Source organism: Panulirus ornatus, chromosome 9 (assembly GCF_036320965.1).
Source record: "Panulirus ornatus isolate Po-2019 chromosome 9, ASM3632096v1, whole genome shotgun sequence".
Classification (NCBI taxonomy): Eukaryota; Metazoa; Arthropoda; class Malacostraca; order Decapoda; family Palinuridae; genus Panulirus; species Panulirus ornatus.
Window position 1 is genome coordinate 24,688,133 of NC_092232.1, and position 24,509 is coordinate 24,712,641.

General features: G+C 40.3%; 1 protein-coding gene across 6 annotated transcripts in view; it reads right to left on the reverse strand.

Moving 5' to 3' along the window:
- Positions 1 to 24,509, reverse strand: part of GrlHz (Gustatory receptor-like Holozoa) — a 252,373-nt gene that overhangs the window by 102,491 nt on the left and 125,373 nt on the right. For 4 of the 6 annotated variants that reach the window (XM_071664869.1, XM_071664868.1, XM_071664867.1 and 1 more), the window contains exon 2: positions 15,362 to 15,561. The exons of 1 other annotated variant lie outside the window; for it this stretch is intronic. In XM_071664869.1, coding sequence (XP_071520970.1) covers positions 15,362 to 15,541 — 180 coding nt within the window. In that variant the 5' untranslated portion in view covers positions 15,542 to 15,561. Of the gene's footprint in view, positions 1 to 15,361; positions 15,562 to 24,509 lie in introns of those variants that run through there. One more of the 6 variants, XM_071664871.1, reaches the window with a different exon arrangement.

Sequence of the window (24,509 nt, forward strand, 5' to 3'; positions counted from 1 at the left end):
TTCCCCAATGCTTCACATGCCGTGGTTCAGCCCACTGACTGCACATGAACCCCTGTAAACCACAACACTCCAATCTGCTCAATTTTCCATGCCTCACACCCTACTGCATGTTCAGGCCCCTAGTCTTCAAAGCATCTTTCACTCAATCTTGCCACCTCCTCCTTGGTTTCCCACTTTTGCTTGTTCCCTCTACTTCTGACTTGTACATTTTCACTGTCATCTTTTCCTCATTCATCCACTCCATATGCCCAGATCATTTCAGTGCACCCCTTCAGCTCTCATATATATTCCTCTTTCTATCACATCTCTCTTTTACCTCATCATTTCTTGTTTGAGTAACCCCTCACACATTGTTCTTAAACATCTAACTTAATGTATACTACTATGACTTCACTTTCTTGTGTGACTCTGCTGCCAGCAAGAAGGAGGGCTTAGATGGTACATACTGGCCCCTCCCAATACCCCAGCTAACTCAAGGAACATCCCATTCCCTACCCTTGGAGCAATCCCTTAGGTAGTAAGCTCTTGACAGCAGCCATCCAGAAACCCTTTGTTGGGATTGATGGTCTACTTTCTGTCTTATCAAAATAGGAATACCAGGCTAATCCTGCAATCTTCTCCTTAGAAGTATGATACAACCAACCAAATTTCACAAGTTTTCTTCACATATATTTCTCTTGCCATCTCTTGTCTGCACAATCATTTTTAAGTGTAATCATGAAAATGTCAACAAACTTGTGGCCTCTTGTTCTTGGCATAATGAGGTGCTAAAAATCTCTAGGTTCCCTCCTGACTAAATGAAAAGGAGGGCTCAGATAGTAGTAGTACTGGCCCCTCCTATCACCTTTCTCTAATATATTAACATTCCTAGTCTTTCTAGTTATCTCTCTTCTGTTCAGTACCATCTGTCTAGTACCTCTCCTAATATCTTACTTCTTTCTGAGACCCAACTACCTAGTGATGTTCTCTTAAGCCCCTTTCTCGTATCCAACTATAATTTTCTCTCATAACTCAGTTCAAAGATGAAGTTGGTGCTTATTCCAACATCAAGACATCTGTGGCATGCCTCGTCACCTTAGGTCGCTAAACTTTGATGTTACATGCCTCAAGGTCTGTCTCTCAACTACCACTGTTTTCCTTTGTTTTCCTACTGCTCTTCTGATTCTACAAATTTTATAACATTTTTGACTACCTGAACTCCTGCCATGAGGCCAAGACATCCTCTCACTGGCAAGCCTAATTTCTCTATATTGGGGACTTTAACATTTACCATTAGGAATAGTTGAATTCCTCCTACATGGATGGTGGAGGAGTTGAAGTCCTTTTGTTCCTCATTCTCAATGATCTAGAGCAAATCATCACAAACCCCACCCATATTCCTGACAGCTGTGAATACTCTCCTAATATTCTGGATCAGTCATCTCTAATCCTTTGTGCTGTAGCTACAGAATCTCACCCCAAATTGGTCTATCTGACCAAAACCTCAGAAATGTATCTCTTCTAATGGCAACTCCCCCTCCAACAGCCCCTTCTAAATGTGAATATTGGCACCCCAACAAAGCTGACCGGAATACCTTATAAAAAAATTTCTGACTTTCTCTTTTGTGGTGAATCTTCTGTCTTAGCTAAACACACAGAAGAGGTTATTGTTACAGAAATGGAAGGATTTATCTCCTCTTCCTCCAAGACAACCACTACTTCCAATCCATGGTTCAACTGTTCATGTTCTGAGACCATTCAGGCAAAGAATCAGGCATATTGGGTTTGGAAAACTCTCCTTCCTACAACTCCCATTCAGTATCAATCGTTACTTGTAATCACAATAAGCATGTTATCCATGAGGCTAAGGGTTCCTTAATTCACAGGAAGTACAATAACCTCTTCTCTTCATCCAATGATAGGTCTTTCTGGTCTTTAGCTAAGGGCACTGAAAACAACTTCTGTCACTCTACCTTTCCTTCTCTTTTCTGTTCTGATGGTACATATGTTATCAATGAGGCAAATTTATTCATTTATTTTTATTTACTATACTTTGTCACTGTCTCCTGCGTTAGCGAGGTAGTGCAAGGAAACAGAGGAAAGAATGGCCCAACCCACCCACATACACATGCATATACATATACATCCACATGCACATATACATACCTATACATCTCAACATATACATACACAGACATATACATATATACATATATACATAATTCATACTTGTTGCCTTTATTCATTCCTGTCGCCATCCTGCCACACATGAAATGACAACCCCCTCCCCTGCACGCCTTCGAAGTAGCGCTAGGAACAGACAACAAAGGCCACATTTGTTCACATTCACTCTCTAGTTGTCATGCATAATGCACCGAAAACCACAGCTCCCTTTGTACATCCAGGTCCCACATAACTTTCCATGGTTTACCCCAGACACTTCACATACCCTGGTTCAATCCATTGACAGCACGTTGACCCCGGTATACCACATCATTCCAATTCACTCTATCCCTTGCAAGCCTTTCACCCTCTTGCATGTTCAGGCCCCGATCACTCAAAATCTTTTTCACTCCATCCTTCCACCTCCAATTTGGTATCCCACTTCTCCTCATTCCCTCCACCTTTGACATATATATCCTCTTAGTCAATCTTTCCTTACTCATTCTCTGCATGTGACCAAACCATTTAAATACACCCTCTTCTGCTCTCTCAACCACAATTTTTCTATCACCACACATTTCTCTTACTCTTTCATTACTTACTCGATCAAATCACCTCACATCACACACTGTCCTCAAACATCTCATTTTCAACACATCCACCCTCCTCCGCACAACCTTATCTATAGCCCATGCCTCGCAACCATATAACACTGTTGGAACCACTATTCCTTCAAACATACCCATTTTTGCTCTCTGAGATGATGTTCTCGCCTTCCACACATTTTTCAACACTCCCAGAAATTTTGCCCCCTCCCCCCACCCTGTGACTCACTTCCGCTTCCATGGTTCCATCCGCTGCCAAACCCACTCCTAGATATCTAAAACACTTCACTTCCTCCAGTTTTTCTCCATTCAAACTTACCTCCCAATTGAATTGTCCCTGAACCCTACTGTACCTAATAACCTTGCTCTTATTCACATTTACTCTCAGCTTTCTTCTTTCACACACTTTACCAAACTCAGTCACCAGCTTCTGCAGTTTCTCACACGAATCAGCCACCAGTGCTGTATCATCAGCAAACAACAACTGACTCACTTCCCAAGCTCTCTCATACACAACAGACTGCATACTTGCCTCTCTCTCCAAAACTCTTCCATTCACCTCCCTAACAACCCCATCCATAAACATATTAAACAACCATGGAGACATCACGCACCCCTGCCGCAAACCAACATTCACCGAAAACCAATCACTTTTCTCTCTTCCTACTTTTACACATGCCTTACATCCTCGATACAATCTTTTCACTGCTTCTAGCAACTTGCCTCCCACACAATGTACTCATAATACCTTCTACAGAGCATGTCTATCAACTCTATCATATGCCTTCTCCAGATCCATAAATGCTACATACAAATCCATTTGTTTTTCCTGGTATTTCTCACATACAGTCTTCAAAGCAAACACCTGATCCACACATCCTCTACCACTTCTGAAGCCATACTGCTCTTCCCCAATCTGATGCTCTGTACATGCCTCCACCCTCTCAATCAATACCCTCCCATATAATTTCCCAGAAATACTCAACAAACTTATACCTCTGTAATTTGAACAATTGCACCATGCATGCATTCCACCAAGCTCTTCACCATGAGGCTTACACACATTGACTATCCTCACAAACCAGTCTACAACACAGTCACCCCCTTTTTTAATAAATTCCACTGCAATACCATCCAAACCTGCAGCCTTGCTGGTTTTCATCTTCCGCAAAGCTTTCATTACCTCTTCTCTGTTTACCAAATCATTCTCCCTGACCCTCTCAATTTGCACACCACCTCAACCAAAACATCCAATATCTGCCACTCATCATCAAACATTCAACAAACCTTCAAAATACTCACTCCATCTCTTTCTCACATCACCACTACTTGTTATCACCTCCTCATCAGCCCCCTTCACCGATGTTCCCATTTGTTCTCTTGTCTTACACACTTTATTTACCCCCTTCCAAAACATCTTTTTATTCTCCCTAAAATTTAATGATACTCTCTCACCCCAACTCTCATTTGCCCTCTTTTTCACCTCTTGCACTTTTCTCTTGACCTCCTGCCTCTTTCTTTTATACATCTCCCACTCATTTGTAATATTTCCCTGCAAAACACGTCCAAATGCCTCTCTCTTCTCTTTCACTAATAATCTTACTTCTTCATCCCACCACTCACTACCCTTTCTAATCTGCCCACCTCCCATGCTCTCATGCCACAAGCATCTTTTGTACAAGCCATCACTGCTTCCCTAAATACATCCCATTTCTCCCCCACTCCTCTTACATCCTTTGCTCTCACCTTTTTCCATTCTGCACTCAGTCTCTCCTGGTACTCCCTCAAACAAGTCTCCTTCCACTCTCTCACCACTCTCTTCACCACAACATTCTCTCTTCTTTTCTGAAAATTTCTACAAATCTTCAACTTTCCCTCCACAAGATAATGATCAGACATTCCTCCATTTGCACCTCTCAGCACATTAACATCCAAAAGTCTCTCTTTCACATGCATATCAATTAACATGTACTTCAATAATGCTCTCAGGCCATCTCTCCTACTGAAATACATATACTTATGTATATCTCTCTTTTTAAACCAGGAATTCCCAATCACCAGTTCTTTTTCAGCATACAAATCTACAAGCTCTTCACCATTTCCATTTACAACACTGAACTCCCTATGTACACCAATTTTTCCCTCAACTGCCATATTACTCACCTTTGCATTCAAATCACCCATTACCATAACCCACTCTCGTGCATCAAAACTGCTAACACACTCACTCAGCTGCTCCCAAAACACTTGCCTCTCATGACCTTTCTTCTCATGCCCATTTTCAGTTTTACCTACATCAATCTAGTCTACTTTCTTACACTCTATCACATAATCCCACAACTGTGTCAGGAGTAGTGCTACTCCTTCCTTTGCTCTTGTCCTCTCACGAACCCCTGCCTTTTCTCCCAAAATTCCCAAGCCACTCTTCCCCTTTACCCTTGAGCTTCGTTTCGCTCAGAGCCAACACATCCAGGCTCCTTCCCTCAGACATACAACCTATCTCTCCTTTTTTCTCATCTTGGTTACATCCACACACATTTAGACATCCCAACCTGAGCCTTCGAGGAGGATGAGCACTCCCCGCATGACTCCTTCTGTTTCCCCTTTTAGAAAGTTAAGATACGAGTGGGGAGGGTTTCTAGCCCCCGCTCCCATCCCCTTTAGTCGTGTTCTACGGCATGCGGGAAATGTGTGGGAAGTATTCTTTCTCCCCTATCCCCAGGCAAAGGGTTCCTTAATTCAAAGGAAGTACAATAACCTCTCCTCTTCATCTAGTGATAGGTCTTTCTGGTCTTCAGCTAAGGGCACTGCAAACAACTTCTGTTGCTCCAACTTTCCTTCTCTTTTCTGTTCTGATGGTGCTGTAGCTGTCTTTCTCACAGAAAAAGCAATTCTCTTTCGTTCCTTTTCTCCTCTAACTCTACTTTGGATGACTCTAACATTCTTTCACCTCCTGATGTTCCTCTTACTAATCCTATGCCCCTCCCTGTAATCTCTTTTTGACCTGTCCAAAAAGTACTTCCCTCTCTGGACACAAGCAAGGTTTATGGACCTGACACCCATTCCTGTTTACAGAAAGAGCATACCTTCAAACTTACACATCACCTGTTCTATTTCTGGTTAAAAACCAGAACTTTTCCTTCTTCCTGGAGGCATGTGTTGATAAATCCTATCCCTAAGAAGGATGATATTTCTAGCCCCTCTAACTATTGTCCTGTTGCATGAACAACTGCTTTCCAAAAGTCTCTGAATCCCTCCTTAACTCCCATATCCTTAGATATCTTGAATCTCACAACCTCCTCTTTCATTACTAGTGTGGCTTCCATGTGGTGAGATCCACGAGTGATATTCTTTCCTATCTTACTATCGTTTGTTCTTAATCCCCAAAAGATTTAGGGGAATCCTATTTAGTTGCTCTTAATATATCCAAACTTCTGACAGGGGTGCGGCAATGGGGACTCATCCTTAGATTCCCCTCTTTTGGCTTCCCTCCCTCACTTTCCACCCTCATATCTAGCTTCCTCTTGGGCCAAACTATCTCTGTGGTTATTGATGGATCAGCCTCTACAGTATGCTGGGGACGAGGGGCTTGTGAGGTGTCAGCTGCTATTTGCAGATGACTTTCATGCCAGATGCATACAAGAACTACAGAAGCTGGTGTCTGATTTTGGGAGTGTGTGAAAGGAAGAAGTTTAAAGTTAATGTTAAAAAAATAAGGTTTTGCAGTTCAGCAGGGGGAAGAGACAAGAGGGTTTGATTGTAAGTCTGTATGGAGATAATCCAGAGAATGTGGGGTGTTTTAGATACCTGAGATGAGACACAGCAGCAGATGGAACCATGGGAAATGAAGTAAACCATAAACCATGGTGAGTGGGATGGGGGGGGTGCAATGGTAAGTGCAATGAGGAGTGCATGAAAAGAGGGTCTGCTGGTACAGTAGCCCCAGTAGTGCTGTCTGGGTACAAGTTGTGGGCCCAAAATAAAAAAAGAAAGGAAGAGGATGAATATTTTATTAAGTGAAACACTTGAGGACAAGATGTAGTGTAATGTGGGTTGATTGTACAAAGAATGAGTGTAAGTGAGAGGTTACTGAGCGTGCAGAACAGGGTGTACAGGAATAGTTTGGAAATAAGCATGGATGAAGGAAGAAGGCTGACTAATATAATAAATGAGTTAGAAGTGAAGGGAGCACAGGGAAGGGGAAACTGAAAGGATAATGAAAGGATGGAACAAAAGATGCTTTGAGCTATTGGGGTCTGAACATGCAGGAGTGAGATAATGCAAACTGGAGGAAACTGGTGTACAGGGGAAGCATGGTATCAATAAGCTGAACCAGTCCAGATGAAGGTGAAAGAAAACCACAAAAGGGTCTGTGAGGCTTGGCTATGGAGAGAGAACACTGATTTTGGTACACTCTCCACGACAGCCAAAGAGAAAATGTAAACAAAAGAGGCTATTCTTCATCTGTTCCTGATGCTATCTCACTACACAGAAAATGGCAGGAATTTTTTTTCATACATATTCACCATTTCCCATGTTAGCGAGGTAGTGTTAAGAATAGAGGACAGCCTCAGAGGGAATAACCTCACTTGGCCCCCTTCTTTGTTCCTTCTTTTGGAAAATCAAAAAAACAGGAGGGGAAGATTTCCAGCCATCTGCTCCCTCCCCTTTTAGTCGCCTTTTATGACATGCAGGGAATACATGGGAAGCATTCTTTCTCCCCTATCCCCAGGGAAAAGTAAGGAATAAAAAAATTATGATAATGTTATAATATTAACTACTTTCTTGCCCCAGGAACCCTTATACAGACCTTCTGCATGATAGTGTATGCCCATCAGGTCGGAACATGTCAAGAAGTGTGATGCCCTGTGCTATTGGTTTGAGGTAAATACAGAACAGTTAAGGAGTATGTGATCAGTCATATGTTGACTGTTTCTGTAACATTGTAAAGAGAAGTGACATCCAAAACACAGATGAGAAAGTGTCAGCTCATACAAAACCTCTCACCGCAGTAACTGTGCATACATCATAGTATTCTATTTTTCTGTTCAGAGCAACTACTACATGTATGAGCAAAACTCTAGAATTGCCCATCTCTGCTCTGAAGCAGAATGCAGCTATTAATGCTTGTGGTGGCAACCTGTTAATGTTACTGAATGCAACAGCTTGAGTTTTTTCATGCACTAGTCAGTCAGTATGGAAATGTCAAGGAGACCCAGTCTCTATGAAAATAACAAGGAGACCTGTATAAAAGCCCTTGCATTATGTGAAGTTGTTAAACTATAAAAACAAGATATTTGTAATGAAAACCCTTAGTAATCATATTTCTTCATGAAAAAAAATCCCAAAATACCACTCATCTCATCTTGAAGAATGTGTGGAAGTCGAGAACATTATCTCGGAAAGCAAAAATGGGTATGTTTGAAGGAATAGGGGTTCCAACAATGTTGTATGGTTGCGAGGCGTGCGCTATGGATAGAGTTGTGCGCAGGAGGATGGATGTGCTGGAAATGAGATGTTTGAGGACAATGTGTGGTGTGAGGTGGTTTGATCGAGTGAGTAACGTAAGGGTAAGAGAGATGTGTGGAAATAAAAAGAGCGTGGTTGAGAGAGCAGAAGAGGGTGTTTTGAAGTGGTTTGGGCACATGGAGAGAATGAGTGAGGAAAGATTGACCAAGAGGATATATGTGTCGGAGGTGGAGGGAACGAGGAGAAGAGGGAGACCAAATTGGAGGTGGAAAGATGGAGTGAAAAAGATTTTGTGTGATCGGGGCCTGAACATGCAGGAGGGTGAAAGGAGGGCAAGGAATAGAGTGAATTGGAGAGATGTGGTATACCGGGGTTGACGTGCTGTCAGTGGATTGAATCAAGGCATGTGAAGCGTCTGGGGTAAACCATGGAAAGCTGTGTAGGTATGTATATTTGCGTGTGTGGACGTATGTATATACATGTGTATGGGGGGGGGGGGGGGGTTGGGCCATTTCTTTCGTCTGTTTCCTTGCGCTACCTCGCAAACGCGGGAGACAGCGACAAAGTATAATAAATAAAATATATACCACTCATCTCACCACATATCCCTGACAGCACTTCTGGCATACCTCAAAAGTGTGGCAGCTAAGCAGCATAACTTAAAGGGTCTGTAGCACACATAAGCAGGTTGCATTGCAAAGTATATCATCTTATTTTGAACATCTTCTTCTAACAGCTTCCAACAACAAACTTTTTCTCTATTTGATTAGCAAGGCATCTCTAGGCAGTTGAAGAAAGGATGCATTTGTTCACATCCATTTTCTAGTTATCATGTGCAATGCACTGAAACCACAGCCTCCTATCCACTACCAAGCCCCACAGACCTTTCCATGGTTTCCCTCAGCCACTTCAAATGCTCTAGTTCAATCCATTGACAAAATGTCAACCCTTGTATATGACATCCAGTTTACTCTATTCCATGCATGCCTTTCACCTTCCTCCATCTTTAGGCCTTAATCACTCAAAATCTTTTTCTCTTCATCCTTCCATCCCCAATTTGGTCTTCCCTTCTCCTTGTCTCCTTCACTTCCGACACACAAACCCCCTTATCTACCTCTCCACACTCATTCTGTCCATATGTCCATATCATTCTAGCACACCCTCTCTGACTACCTCAACCCCTTTTTATTACCACACCTCTTTCCCACCCTTTCATTTCTTACTCGATCAAAACACCTTACACAACATATTGTCCTCAAACATATGATTTCCATCACTTCCACCCTCCTCCACACATCTTAATCTACTGCTCATGCCTTGCATCCAAACAACATTGTTGGGACTACTATACCTTCAAACATACCCATTTTTGCCCTCCCAGATAACGATCTCCTTTTTCACATATTCTTCAATGCTCCCACAACTTTCACCACCTCACCCACACCTGGACTCACTTCTGCATCCTTGGTTCCATTTCTTGTCCTGTCCATTTCCAGGTATATAAAACACTTCACTTCCTCCAAATTTTCTTCATTCAAACTTACTCTGCATCTAACTTCTCCCTCTACCCTTATTAAACTAATAACCTTGCTTTTATTCACATTTACTCTTAACTTCCTCCTTTCACACACACTTCTGAACTTAGTCACCATCTGCTGTTTTTCACTCAAATCTACCACCACCATTGCTGTGTCATCAATAAACAACAAATGATGCACTTCCCAAGCTCCCTCGTCCCCTACAGACTACATACCTGCCCCACTCTCCAAGACTCTTGCATCTACTGCCATCAGCATCCCAATCATAAATAAATTAAATGGTCATAACATCACACACCTGTCACAGACCAAACTTCACTTTGAACCATTCACTTTCCTCTCTTCCTATTTGAACACACACCTTACATCCATGATAAAAACTTTTCAATGCTTCTAGCAGCTTATCTTCCACACCATATATTCTTAAGACCTTCCATAAGGCATCTCTATTAACCTTATCATATGCTTTTGCTAGATCCATAATTGTCACATACAAATAATACCTCTTTTTAAGTATTTCTCACACACATTCTTTAAAGAAAACACCTCATCCACACATCATCTACCATTTCTGAATAACACAGTTCTTCCCCAGTCTGATGCTATGCACATGCCTTCACCCTCTCAATCACTGTTCTCCCTTACAGCTCGCTAGATACATTTAACAAACTTATACGTCTGTGGTCATAACACTCACAATTAACCCCCTAGCATTTATGCAAAAGCACTATACAAGCATTCTGTCAATCCCCAGGTACCTCCCCAAAATCCATACTTACAAATCCTATCTAATCATATAACAACTCAGTCATCCCATTTCTTCAGAAATTCAACTGCAATATCATCCACTCCAGCTGCCTTGCCAGATTTTATCATCTATGCAAGGCCTTAACCACCTCTCCTCTATTCACCAAATCATTCTCTACGATTCTCTCACTTAGCATACCATCCTGACCCAAACAACCTACATCTGCCACCCATTCATCAAACATTCAACTATACTTCAAAATGCTCATTCCATCTCCTTGTCGCTTCAACACCACCCATCACCGCTTCCCCATTTGAATCCTTCACTCATTTATTATTATTATCATTCATTTATTATTATTATACTCATTTATTATTATTATACTTAACCGCTGTCTCCCGCGTTAGTGAGGTAGTGCAAGGAAACAAACAAGGAATGGCCCAAACCACCCACATACACATGTATATACATAAACATCCACATACACACATATACATACCTATACATTTCAACGTATACATACACAGACATATACATATACATAATAAGTCTATGACACACTCGTTGTCTATCTTGGACAATCACATGTTTACCAAATGGTGTCCCAGCTACATCTCTTCATTGTGTATCAACTGACTGTTATTTCTCTCTTGTGTCTCCCCTGATGATGTGATCATTACACGAAAGTGCACTTGGGAACTTATCATGTTCCATTTTCCCACTGGACTCACTTGAATATATACACCTGTACATATCCATACTTGCTGCCTTCATTCATTCTCGTCGCCAACCTGCCACATACGAAACAGTATTCCTCCCCGCTCCCCTCCAATGAGGCAGCACCAGGAACAGACAAATAAAGGCCACATTCATTCACACTCAGTCTCTAGCTGTCATGTGTAATGCACCAAAACCACAGCTCCCATTCTACATCCAGGCCCCACAGACCTTTCCATGGTTTACTCAAGATGCTTCACATGCTCTGGTTCAATCCATTGACAGCACGTCGACCCCGGTATACCCCATTGTTCCAATTCACTCTATTCCTTACATGCCTTTCACCCTCTTATATGTTCATGCCCTGATCATTCAAAATCTTTTTCACTCCATCTTTCCACCTTCAATTTGGTCTACCGCTTCTCCTTCTTCCCTACACCTCTGACACATATATCCTGCCTGTCAATCTTCCCTCACTCATTCTCTCCGTGTGTTCAAACCATTTCAACACATCCTCTTCTGCTCTCTCAACCACACTCTTTTCATTGCCACGTATCTATCTTATCCTTTTATTACTTACTTGATCAAACCACCTCACACCACATATTGTCCTCAAACATCTCATTTCCAACACATCCGCCTTCCTCTACACAACCCTATCTAAAGCCCATGCCTCGCAACCATATAACATTATTGGAACCACTATTCCTTCTAACATACCCATTTTTGCTCTCCGAGATAATGTTTTTATCTTCCACACATTCTTCAACACTCCCAGGATCTTTGCTCCCTACCCCACCCTGTGACTCACTTCTGCTTCCAAGGTTTCATCCACTGCCAAGTCCATCCCAGATATCTGAAACACTTCACTTCCTCCAGTTTTTCTCCATTCAAACTTACCTCCCAATTTACTTGTCCCTCAACCCTATTGAACCTAAAAACCTTGCTCTTATTCATATTTACTCTCAACTTTCTTCTTTCACACACTTTACCTCACTCAGTCACCAACTTCTGCAGTTTCTCACCCGAATAAGCCACCAGCGCTGTATCATCAGTGAACAACTGACTCATTTCCCAAGCACTCTCATCCACAACAGACTGTATGCTTGCCCCTCCCTCCAAAACTCTTGCATTCACCTCCCTAACAACCCCATCCATAAACAAATTAAACAACCATGAAGATATCATGCACCCCTTCCGCAAACCAACATTCACTAGGAACCAATCACTTTCTTCTCTTGTTACTTGTACATATGCCTTACATCCTTGGTAAAAACATTTCACTGCTTCTAGCAACTTAGCTCCCACACCATATACTCTTAATACCTTCAACAAAGCATCTCTATCCACCATATCATATGCCTTCTCCAGATCCATAAACGCTACATACAAATCCATCTGTTTTTCTAAGTATTTCACAAATACATTCTTCAAAACAAACACCTTATCCACACACCCTCTACCACTTCTGAAACCACACTGCTCTTCACCAATCTGATGCTCTGTATGTCTTTACCCTCTCAATCAATACCCTCCCATATAATTTCCCAGGAATACTCAACAAACTTATGCCTCTGTAATTTGAACACTCATCTTTATCCCCTTTGCCTTTGCACAATGGCACTACACATGCATTCCACCAATCCTCAGACACTTCACCATGATCCATACGTACACTGAATATCCTTACCAACCAATCAACAACACAGTCACCTGCTTGTTTTATAAATTCCACTGCAATACCATCGAAACCCGCTGCCTTGCCAGCTTTCATTTTCCACAAAGCTTTCACTACCTCTTCCCAGTTCACCAAACCATTCTCCCTGACCCTCTCACTTCGCACATCACCCCACATCTGCCACTCTATCATCAAAAACATTCAACAAACCTTCAAATTATTCACTCCATCTCCTTCTCAATTCATCACTGTTTGTTATCACCTCCCCATTTGCCCCCTTCACTGATGTTCCATTTGTTCTCTTGTCTTACGCACTTTATTCATCTCCTTCCAACCATCTTTTTGTTCTCCCTAAAATTCAATGATACTCTCTCACCCTAACATTCATTTGCCCTCATTTTCACCTCTTGCACCTTTCTCTTGACCTCTTGCCTCTTTCTTTTATACATCTCCCACTCATTTGCATTACTTCCCTGCAAAAATTGTCCAAACGCCTCTCTCTTCTCTTTCACTAACAATCTCACTTCTTCATCCCACCATCCACTACCCTTCCTAATCTGCCCACCTCCCACCTTTCTCATGCCATAAGCATCTTTTGCGCAAGCCATCACTGCTTCCCTAAATACATCCCATTCCTCCCCCACTCTCCACTTACATCATTTGATCTCACCTTTTCCCATTCTGCACTCAATCTCCTGGTACTTCCTCACACAAGTCTCCTTTCAAAGCTCACTTACTCTCACCACTCTCTAATCCCTAACATTCTCTCTTCTTTTCAGAAAACCTCTACAAATCTTCACCTTTGCCTCCACAAGATAGTCATCAGATATCCCTCCAGCTGCCCCTCTCAACAAATTAACACCCAAAAGTCTCTCTTTTACATGTCTATCAATTAACACATAATCGAATAATGCTCTCTGGCCGTCTCTCCCACTCACATGCATATAATTATGTATATCTCTCTTTTTAAACCAGGCATTCCCAGTCACCAGTCCTTTTTCAGCATACAAATCTACAGGCTCTTCACCATTTCCATTTACAACCCTGAACACCCCATGTACACCAATTATACCCTCAACTGCCACATTACTCACCTTTGCATTCACATCATCCATCACTATAAACCAGTCTCGTGCATCAAAGCTGCTAACACACTCACTCACCTGCTCCTAAGACACTTGCCGCTCATGATCTTTCTTCTCATGACCAGGTGCATAGGCACCAATAATCACCCATTTCTCTCCAACCACTTTCAGTTTTACCCATACCAATCTAGAGTTTACTTCTTACACTCTATCATGTATTCCCAAAACTCCCACTTCAGGAGGAGTGCTCCTCCTTCTTTTGCTTTTGTCCTCTCACTAACCCCTGACTTTACTCCCAAGACATTCCCAAACAACTCTTCCCCTCTACACTTGAGCTTCGTTTCACTCAGAGCCAAAACATCCAGGTTCCTTTCCTCAAACATACTACCTATCTTTCCTTTTTTTCTCATCTTGGTTACATCCACACACATTTAGACACCCCAATCTGAGCCTTCAAGGAGGATGAGCACTCTCCGCATGACTCCTTCTGTTTCACCTTTTAGAGATTTAAATAGGAGGGTGGGTGGCTCCAGTCCCCCACTGCCTTCACTCATGTACCTATTATGTTCTTTTTTTGCACACTTTTAAACTCCTTCCAGAACATCTTAATCTCACTGAATTGCTGAAACTTGCTAACCCTAACTCTTATTTGCCCTTTTGTAACCCCTGCACATTACTCTTGACATCCTGCTGCTTTCTCTTGAACATTCCCCAATCATTTGAACTCCATCCCTGTAAGTACTGCTCATATACCTCTCTTTTCTCTTTAACTAGCAACCTTACTTCATCATACCACCACTCCCTACTTTTTCAAGCCTGCCCACCCCTACCTCACTCATGCTACATGCATCTCTTGCACATGCCAGCAAATGCTAGCATTCTTACTGAAATACCTCCAATTCCTCACAAGCACCCCTAGTTTTGTCTACTCTATTGTTTTGCATTCTACAATCAATCTCTCCTGGTATTTCTTCACACAAGTCTCTTTTCCAAGCTTACTTACTTTCACCACTCTTCCCACCCATAACATTGCCATTTTCAAAAAACTTTACAAATTTTTACCCTAGCCTCCATGAGGTAATGATCAGACATCTCATCAGCTGCCCCTCTCAACACATTCACATCCATAAGTCTTTCTTTTGCATGCCTTTCAATTAGTACGTAATCCAATAATCCCCACTGACCATCTTTCCCACTCACACACAAGTATTTCCAATCACTAGTTTTAGCACACAACTCCATAAGCTGTTCACCAAGGAGATAATCATTTTAAGAATATTTGAGAAAAGGCCCTATAAAGAATTCAAAGTGGATATTATGAGTGCGGCAACAAAAGGATTAATATTGAGTCTAAACATTAAAAGCATTCAAAACTGTACCTCCTGAGAAAAGACATCTTCCCCATTAGTGTTCGGTGAAGTCGTTCCTAATGATTCATTTGTAGCTGCCATGTTATTATATACAAGAACTTCAGGGGAAAAAATACCCAAGTTTGATTCTTGACTGCTTCCTTCTGCACCATATTCTCTTGTTCTTTCACTGCCTCCACTAGTACTCATGATCCTATTCTAATATCAATCTGAAAAATCATACAGTAGCTATTAACTTAGCATAAACACAAAGCTATGCCTTACTTTACAGTCTCTTTGAAAAACAAGCAAGTTAACAGATATTGTACAGGTTTTGCATATACATCCATTATAACAAATAAATCTCCTTCTGTTGGAAGCAGTTCTGGCTACCAAGTCAAGCAATAAGCTTACTACTAAAGGATTACCTGACCACGATCATCTCATTCCTTTCAGCCCCTAGAGAAAAAAAAGCCCTATCAAATTCAGAAGGGTTCCCAGGACCTAGATTTATGAAAAGAATTAGATTTTAATCTTACCAATCAGTACAAAATATAAAGAAAATTTACAAAAGGAAAAACAGAAAAATCTTATAAATCATCCATATTTGTTGCAGTAAACAAACATTGAACTTTGGTACTCATTGTGAGTTTGGCTTACACTTGGCTGTTAACTTTACCTGAATAATACAGAGGTAAGATAGGACAGTATGAGGATATATAGACATAGAAACTACACAAACCTAAATAATTTCAATAGAAACATTGTGAGGAACCAGGGCTCTGTGGTAGGAGGTTCTGTGACTTTTACAATGATAGGTATATACATGGGTACCCTTAAATAGAGAGGAAACAGAAAGAAGAAGAAATGGTTAAGATATGTCAAAAAGCATATAAATTTCAAGACACACAGGGCAAAGATATAAACGGCACTCCAGCCAGCCAGCAGCACTTGTAAGGCATAAGAGTAAAGAATGAGTACAGCAGGATAAGAAAGGAGGTGAAACAAAACTTTGAAAAAAATATTGTGGACAAGGCAGGTGAAATTCTAAATCTTTTCCAGTTAAATTACAGTTAATTGGACTAAGAAATCCAGAGAGAATATTGTAGAGAATGTTATGAGGAACTAAATAACATGCTTAACAGTGTTTACACTGTGGAAGAAACTATAGAAATCACCAAGATACTTAAAAACAACATTAACAGAATACCAAAAGGACTTGACCCATACAAGGCTTATGGTCCTAATGGAATTCTACCACATGTGCTAAAAATGTGTGCAGACAAACTGCATAAATCACCAGAATTACTATTCAAAATGTTACTGGAGAGAGGCAATGTGCTAATAAAATGGAAAAAGGTAAATGTCATACCTATACATATATAAAAGGACACCGATAACAGGCATTGAACTACAGACTAGTCTCACTAATAGGTGTGATGTGTAAAGTTCTCGAAAATTTATCAGAAGGCAAATGGATGGCATTCTATGGAGGAAAAAATTTTGAAGTGAGCGACAGCATGGTTTTAGGGAACAGACATCATATTTAACTAACCTCTTAGAATTCTACAATAGAGTGAGTTCAGTCTTGAAGAAAAGGGAAGCTGGGTGGAATATTTGTATCTGGATTGCCTGAAAGCATTTGACATTATACAGCAGGGGAGGCTGATTAAAAAGCTTTATCATCAAGCAGGAATAAGGGGGAACACTGCTTTGATGTATAGAAGTCTATCTCACTGGCAGGGAGAAAGCAATGCATGTTAGAGGAGCCTTTTCCAAATGGGTTAAGATGACCAACAGTATGCCTCAGGGTTGGGTTCTGGGACCATTACTCTTCATGGAGGTAAGGAATTCTATGTGAATATGTTTTCAGATCATGCAAAGATCATGAGGGATGTGAAAAGTATGGAGGATTACATAAACATACAAAGGGTCCTACACAGACCCCAAAGTTGTCCTGAAACTTGGTTAATGAAATTCAACTTGAGGAAGAGTAAAGTAATGAGGATGGAACAAAGCAAAAATGGCATCCCTATGATTATAATCTAGCAGGAAATAAGCTTTAGCATTCTATGTGTGAGGAAGACATGGGAGTCAACACTGTCCTACCAATGTCTGACATTAGGAGAATAGCTAAGGAGACAAAAGGATGGAGGCATCAAATCTACTACATTAGAAGATAAGTGATGGGTGATCTGATCACAACCATTAAGTGGATAGACTTCTTCTATAATCTCAAGGCTTTCAAGATATTAAAAATGCCTAAGCATATGAATTGTTCTCTGCCACTGAAGTTGTTTGCAACCTAAAGTTGCAAAGTCTTTGTCAATCAAGATGCAAGTGTTCCCAGTGGATAATTCATGTGAAAGAATTATTGTGATGTGGAAAATTTAGAAAAGTCCGTTTCATTCTTAGAATGAGATTCTTATCTTATGAAGTTAACAAACTTTTATTTGTGATACCAAAACATAGCCATGATTAACAGAGAGATGAAAATAAAATATATTATAGACATGAGTAATGGGAAAGAATCAGTATAGATTTGATGCAATGCAACTCTCTTGGCTGAATAATGTTATCAGTATTATAAGAAAAAGATGATCATGTTAGGATAATGATTATGCTTCTGATTATATCATCACTACAAGACTCACTAAAACTTGTAAAGCAAGTGCAAAAGAATATGTATCTTATGATGTTTTTCTTTTATATTGTATTTTATTGCGCAATTTAAGAAATGCTATATAATCAGAGACAAATGAAAAAGACAAAGTTGGTTTCTGGGCCAAGATAAAGGTAGTTGGCAGTAATTGGTCTGCAGCCAATGACCAGGAAGGTTAAATTATCAGTACTACCCACCTCAGTATTGGGAGGGTTAGTGCCGGCAGCATAGTAAGCCAGCACTTCAATGGTTGTAACCCGGCTGCATAGTAAGCCAGCACTTCAGTGGCTGTCAAGTTGCGCTTCTCTATCTAAGGTAGCTGTCTCTTCTCTCTGCCTCAACCACACACAGACTACTACCATTCTGTCCACAAACATACAATCTCTCCTTGTCATACATATCACTTGACATCACTTAACCCACACAGCTCATTCTTCGTGAAGCTAGATTTTTCTACAGTGAACTATGCGCTAGCCCTGCCTTTTGGCAAAATGGTTAGAGGAACAGATAGTAGTAGTAGGTAGGAACATTTAGGCAAGAGCATTAGGCAGAAACATTAGGTGGTAGTAGTAGTAGTAGTAGGTAGGGACATTAGGCAGGATTATTAGGTAGAAACAGTCAGTAGGAACATTAGGTAGGAGCCTTTGGAAACAATGCACTAGAGTTGCCCTATGCCAGTGGCCTGTTAAGGGTGAGGCACTAAAGACTGAAACAACACCTAAATTCACTAGTTATGGAGACTCTCTTGCCATGGCTACTCCATTGTGGAGTTCCAGATGGCAACAGGCATCAGAGATACAGATAGAACAGATAGACAGACAGTAATAAGTTATTTAAGAGATGCAAGGATAGAGCAACCAGAGGATATAACATGAAATTCAGTAAAAACTTACTAAAAAGGATGTAAAGAAATACAGAAACACTTTTACAGTATAAGAGTGGTGGATGAATTGAACAGGAGTGAGGATGTGGTTAATGCAGACATCATACACAAATCAATAAAGTTACTGAATGGAGAATGTTCAAGAGATGGGGCCCAGGAGTGTAAAAATCCTCCCTATACAGTACCAATAGGTAATTACAAACAGGCAGTTACATCTTTCTCAAGTTTCTGCCACTGTCAATGGATTACTTATATGCAAATACCTTTTCACTGTGCTAACAGTTCAACATCCACTGAATCACTAATCACCAAAATTAGCACCCTAAAGACTTTTGCTAATTAGCCATATTGTCATATGGTTAACTGAAACAGTAGGATTCTGTTACAGTGGTAACTGTAGCTGTTTGAACCATTAGGAGTCTCTGCATACTGAGAAAGCATGCCATCCAATTTAAATGACTACAGAAAAAGGCAGCCTGTACATAAATAGATAAGGTCCCCACAAGTTAAACATACTGCTCCACTGTGTTATACAGATAACTGAAATTCTTGCATTTTTTCCAGCGCTATTTATAGCTGCTTGTGACATAAGACACCTCAACATAAAAATAAAAGCATCTTTGAACCCACAAAAGTGCAGATAAAGACCTTTAATTACCATGCCAGATACACAGTGTGTACAGTATTTTTGACAACTTTAAACTACAGCACATGATCAACAAAAAAAGAATCAATAAAGATTTCTAGCAAATGGAATGATGCTGTATTCAAACAGTATCAAAGAGTTCTTTGGTTCAAATGGTATCTTTAGAGTGATGATAATCTTGAGGAATCAGAAATGCAATCAAAGGCTTACTCTCTTCTCATAGGCTATTTAACGCTTCTAGAGGTTATCACTACCGAAACCTTTTTTTGTTCTTGCCTAAAGACTGTAACAGGTCTGTATGAAATGATAAAGGAAACCTATCATATATGGAAAAGTAATCACATTCAGTCACAGATAATCAACGACAGAAAGAAATGTTTTGGCTGCATGCTGTACAATTAAGAACAGCAAAAATTGGACTGAAAAACTGTCCAAATGAGAGTAAAAATTTCTGAATTGACATTCCTTATGTGTGGGAAACCATATCTACCTATGCTGGTTGCAGTCTAAAGTGGCTATTTTTCTACAGTACATGTCTAGAAAGGTGAAGTATTCAACTGCAAGATGTACAGTATTATCAGTAATGGAGAATGATACATAAAACAGTAATATAGATGTATTTGACTGTGCTCCTAGTAAGAGGGACAACTCAGACAGAAGAGTACTGACCTCTCCTAATTCAAGGTACTGTATATCCACTTATCACACTTATCCTGAGGACAACCCTACAAGGTAGAAGGCTGCAGACAGCAACTGCTGACAGTGTGTTACCATTCTGACTTATGGATGTTAAAAAGGTTCCAACTCTGTCTTGAATTACACTGTGTAACAATTTTTGTTTCTGGGTAATAAGTGTTATTTCCTAATTATGATGTATACAAAGTAGAGAAAAAGGCTACTATACCCTTGAAACTTTGCTTTTGTGAGCAGGACAGTGATATTTTGAAATTTACCTATTTCAGACTGGACAGCAGGCAAATTTGCACATTTTTATTCACATAAAGTCAGAAAAACAACATATGAATAAAAATGGACATATATTTACACTAATATTAAACAAAAGTGATCACAAAAGATTTAGAAGCGAGTAGTTTTTCAAATGTATTGTAAATCACTCATGAATCAGACCCCTAATATAATCTCCCACCATGTTCTCATTATATGTTCCTTGGTAGTAGCATTCAAAGTTCAGTATATCCTGGTGGAATTGCTCACCTTGATTTTCTGAATATGCTCCCATGTTCCCCTTAATTTATCAAGATTAGTGTCAAGGATATAGGCTTTGAGGGACATCCTGCAGCCCAATTTGCTGTAGTTCTTCACCAGTTTTTCAACCAACTCTACATAGTTTTCAGCCTTGTGATTGCCCAGGAAGCTCCAAACTCCTGCGACAAAGCTGTACCAAGCTGCTTTCTGCTTCCTAGTGAGCTTCTTGGAGAATTCCTTGCACTCCAGGATCTTCTTTATCTGTAGGCCAAAGAAGACACCAGCTTTGACTTGCCTCGGACAGCTTAGGGAAGAAGTCTTGATGGTACTTGAAGGCTGCACACTCCTTATGTGACTCCCAGTGGCTCCCACTTCATGTTGTTCATCCCCAGAGAGAATTCAGTCCACTGTGTCCAGTCCTGCCTGTCATAGTACACCTGCATTGTTCCTCCTGTCCCAAAGGCAAAGTTAACAGGGAAACTTGATAAAACCACCTTAGAGATCCATCAGGAATGCCACCATTTTGAAGTCTTCGATGACCTCCCAACTGTACTTATCATATTTCAAGGTGTCTCACAAGGTCTTGACACTGTTACATTTTTCTTTGAGGTGCACCGAGTGAGCTAGGGGAAGAGACGGGTACTTGTTCCTGTTATGGAGCAGCACGGTTTTGAGGCTCCTGGATCAGATGTCAATGAAGAGGTGTCACTCATTCGGGTTACAAGCAATTCCAATTGCCTCGAACAGACTAATTACACTGTGGCAGAAGCAGAGCCCATCTTGACGGGTGAAGAAGTTGGAAAAACCTAGGTGACTCTTTCTCTGATCTGCGATGTGCACACTTTCATCCAACAAGTTCCACTGCTTAACCCTAGACATCAAAAGCTCAGCTTTGAACTTTGTGAGAGCAAGATCTCTGATCAAGTTGTTGAGGTCTTTTTGACTGAGGAAGTAAGGGTATCTCTACTCAGCTGCAATTCTGAAATTGTAATCTGGATCTACAACTTCTTCCTATCCCTCTGATTTGCTGGTCTGTTCTGATGACGGCTGCTCTCCCTCCGCAGGAATGAGTACGGGGAGCTCAGGGCTGTATAGCAACAGGGCAACGGATGATGGAAGGTCCAGATATATGATAGCAGGGGGTCTTGCCAGTTCAACGTCTGGAAAGGTCCACCATGCAGAATTGCTTGAGTGATTAGTGGGTTCTGACAAATTTCTGGGATAGCAAAATTCATGGTTTTCTTTTCCCCTCTGTACCATCCTGCAAAAGAACAACATAAAATTGTAATTATGAAAAAAGTATATATTTATTCATAAATTCATTTCACCCATGACTAATGTGTAAAAGATTCTCTCAACATTTTCCGTATATGATATTTTTTTTTCAGTAACACTGAAATTTTTGTTAAAAATTAAGATTCAAAATTTTTTAAATTCTATAAATTCTGAAAAAAATTTGACATAAAATGCCACCAGCCAAACATACAAAAATTGTCTATCTTACCATCCAGAGTTTTCTTGCAGTGCTTGCAGGTGAAATGAGGTGACCAGAATTTGTTTCGCTTCCTTGCAGGCATGCTGAATTAAGCCTTGTAGGCCTTGCACATCTAAGCTGATAATGCCAAGGAGCACTTTTCACTCGTTTTGACAAACTGGCCGCATACATAGCAAAATGCATCTGCCGGATGCTTGCAGCCTCTAGATGCCATCTCAGAAAAATGTATGTATATGTATCCACTTAAGCAGCTAGATCTAAACTGAACTGGTTGGGTTAGGGCCCTTATATTTACACTACTATTCATATTACTGGAAACCTAAAAAGTTCTTCATCAGCTACTCAGCACTGAATCTATATGGAATTGTTTTGAAAAATAGGTAAATTTCAAAATATCACTGTCCTGATTACAAAAGCTAAGTTTCAAGGGAATAATTGCCATTTTCTACACTTTCTAGACATAATCAATTAGACAACAACACTTACTACCCAGGAACAACAAAGAAAAAAAAATTCTTTTACACAGTATTATGATAGTCTTTCTCACCATTTGATTGGGAGTGAGATACTTTATGAGCACCACAGAGGTAAGTAATGGAAATGGAAGAAAAGCATATCAATAGAATCCTAACTTTTAGGTGATGTGCTTTTGAAGGACACTAATGACCTATAATGATATACAGTAATCCTTCAATAATACAGATGATGATAGTAGGGAAGCCTTTGAAGATAAGGGGATTTGTAAGGTTAATTGATTTAATGTCAATGAAATATGTCTAGAAATCAACAGAACCTAGGAAAATCTAATGTAACTTCCCCTATAAAACAAGATTTACGTTAATGTTCAATGTTATATTCGAGACATACCAATGTTACTGATGTCTGTTGGATCCCATAACAGGAAAAGACTCATCAATTGCTTAGTCATACCTGTTTATATGTTTAAGTGACAAAATAACACAAATGTACAACTCTCTCCTCCCAACACAAAAATATCAGTCACATACACTAAACAAGTAAGTAACAGTTGGTAGGCAAGGAGTTATATTATCAGTACTACCCGCCTGAGTATAGGGAGGGTTAGTGACTGCTGCATAGTAAGCCTGCACTTCTGTGGTTGTCAAGTTGCCCTCCTCTGGCCTAGGTAGTTGTCTTTTCTTTCTGCCTCAACTACACATGGACTACTGGCATTCTGTCCACAAACATACAAATCTTTGTCACACACAATGCTCAACACTGAACTCACACAGATCATTCTCCATAACTCTAGATCTTCCTGTGGTGAGTACTATGCGCTAGCCCTGCCTTCTGGCAAAATGGTTGGAACAGTATATAACAGTGGTAGGTAGGAACATTTTGGCAGGAGCATTAGGTAGAAGTAGTCAGTAGGAACATTAAGAAGAAGCCTCTGTAAACATTTCATTAGAGCTACCCTCTGCCAGTGGCCTGTTAAGGGTGAGGCCCTAAAGGCTAAGAAGTGGTACTGGATTTCACTAGTTATGGAGACTATTGCTTTGGCTACCCCCTTAAGGGAGTTACAGTTAGAACAGGTGTCTGTATAGAAATACAGACAGATAGATACAACAGTAAACATACAATGGACAAAAACTGGATATATCTAAAGTAAATATCAGACCATAACTACATACATTTCTAAAAACATTAAAAGAAAGAGTAAATGGCATTTGTTAGGGGAAGAAAAGTAAGGTCGTCCAAACTTTTGTACATTTCTAAACATGCTTTGCTGACTTTCACATCAATTAACCCCACAATTTCCCTGATCTTCATAGCCCTCCACAATATTGTTACCCACCACAGGATTACCTAATGTTATTACATCTCATTAGCACCTTCTAAATGATTTACAATAAGTGTTACGAATCCACTGATGTGGTTTTCTTCCAATTTGCAAAATGGTGCCCCTAATGGAAACCTAGTTTTCTTCCAGTTTGCAAAATGGTGCCCCTAATAAAACCTAACAGTTTGTATATCATTTTTCCCATGTAACAGTTTGACAGAGGTTACACAATAATTTCCTCCAATCTTACACATGACAAACATAGAATAAGTGCATATCAGTTCTAACTTCTTAAAGTCATTTTTCTCCAATCTCTTTGCCATTTCCCATATGGTGAATTCATGCCAGGAACATAAGAAGAATGGACTCATTTACTCACATCCACTCTCTGACTGTCATGTATAATGCATCTAAACTAAAGCCCAGCCCTACAGACATTTTCGAAGTTTCCCTTGACCATTTCAAATGCTTGATCCAGCCCACTAACA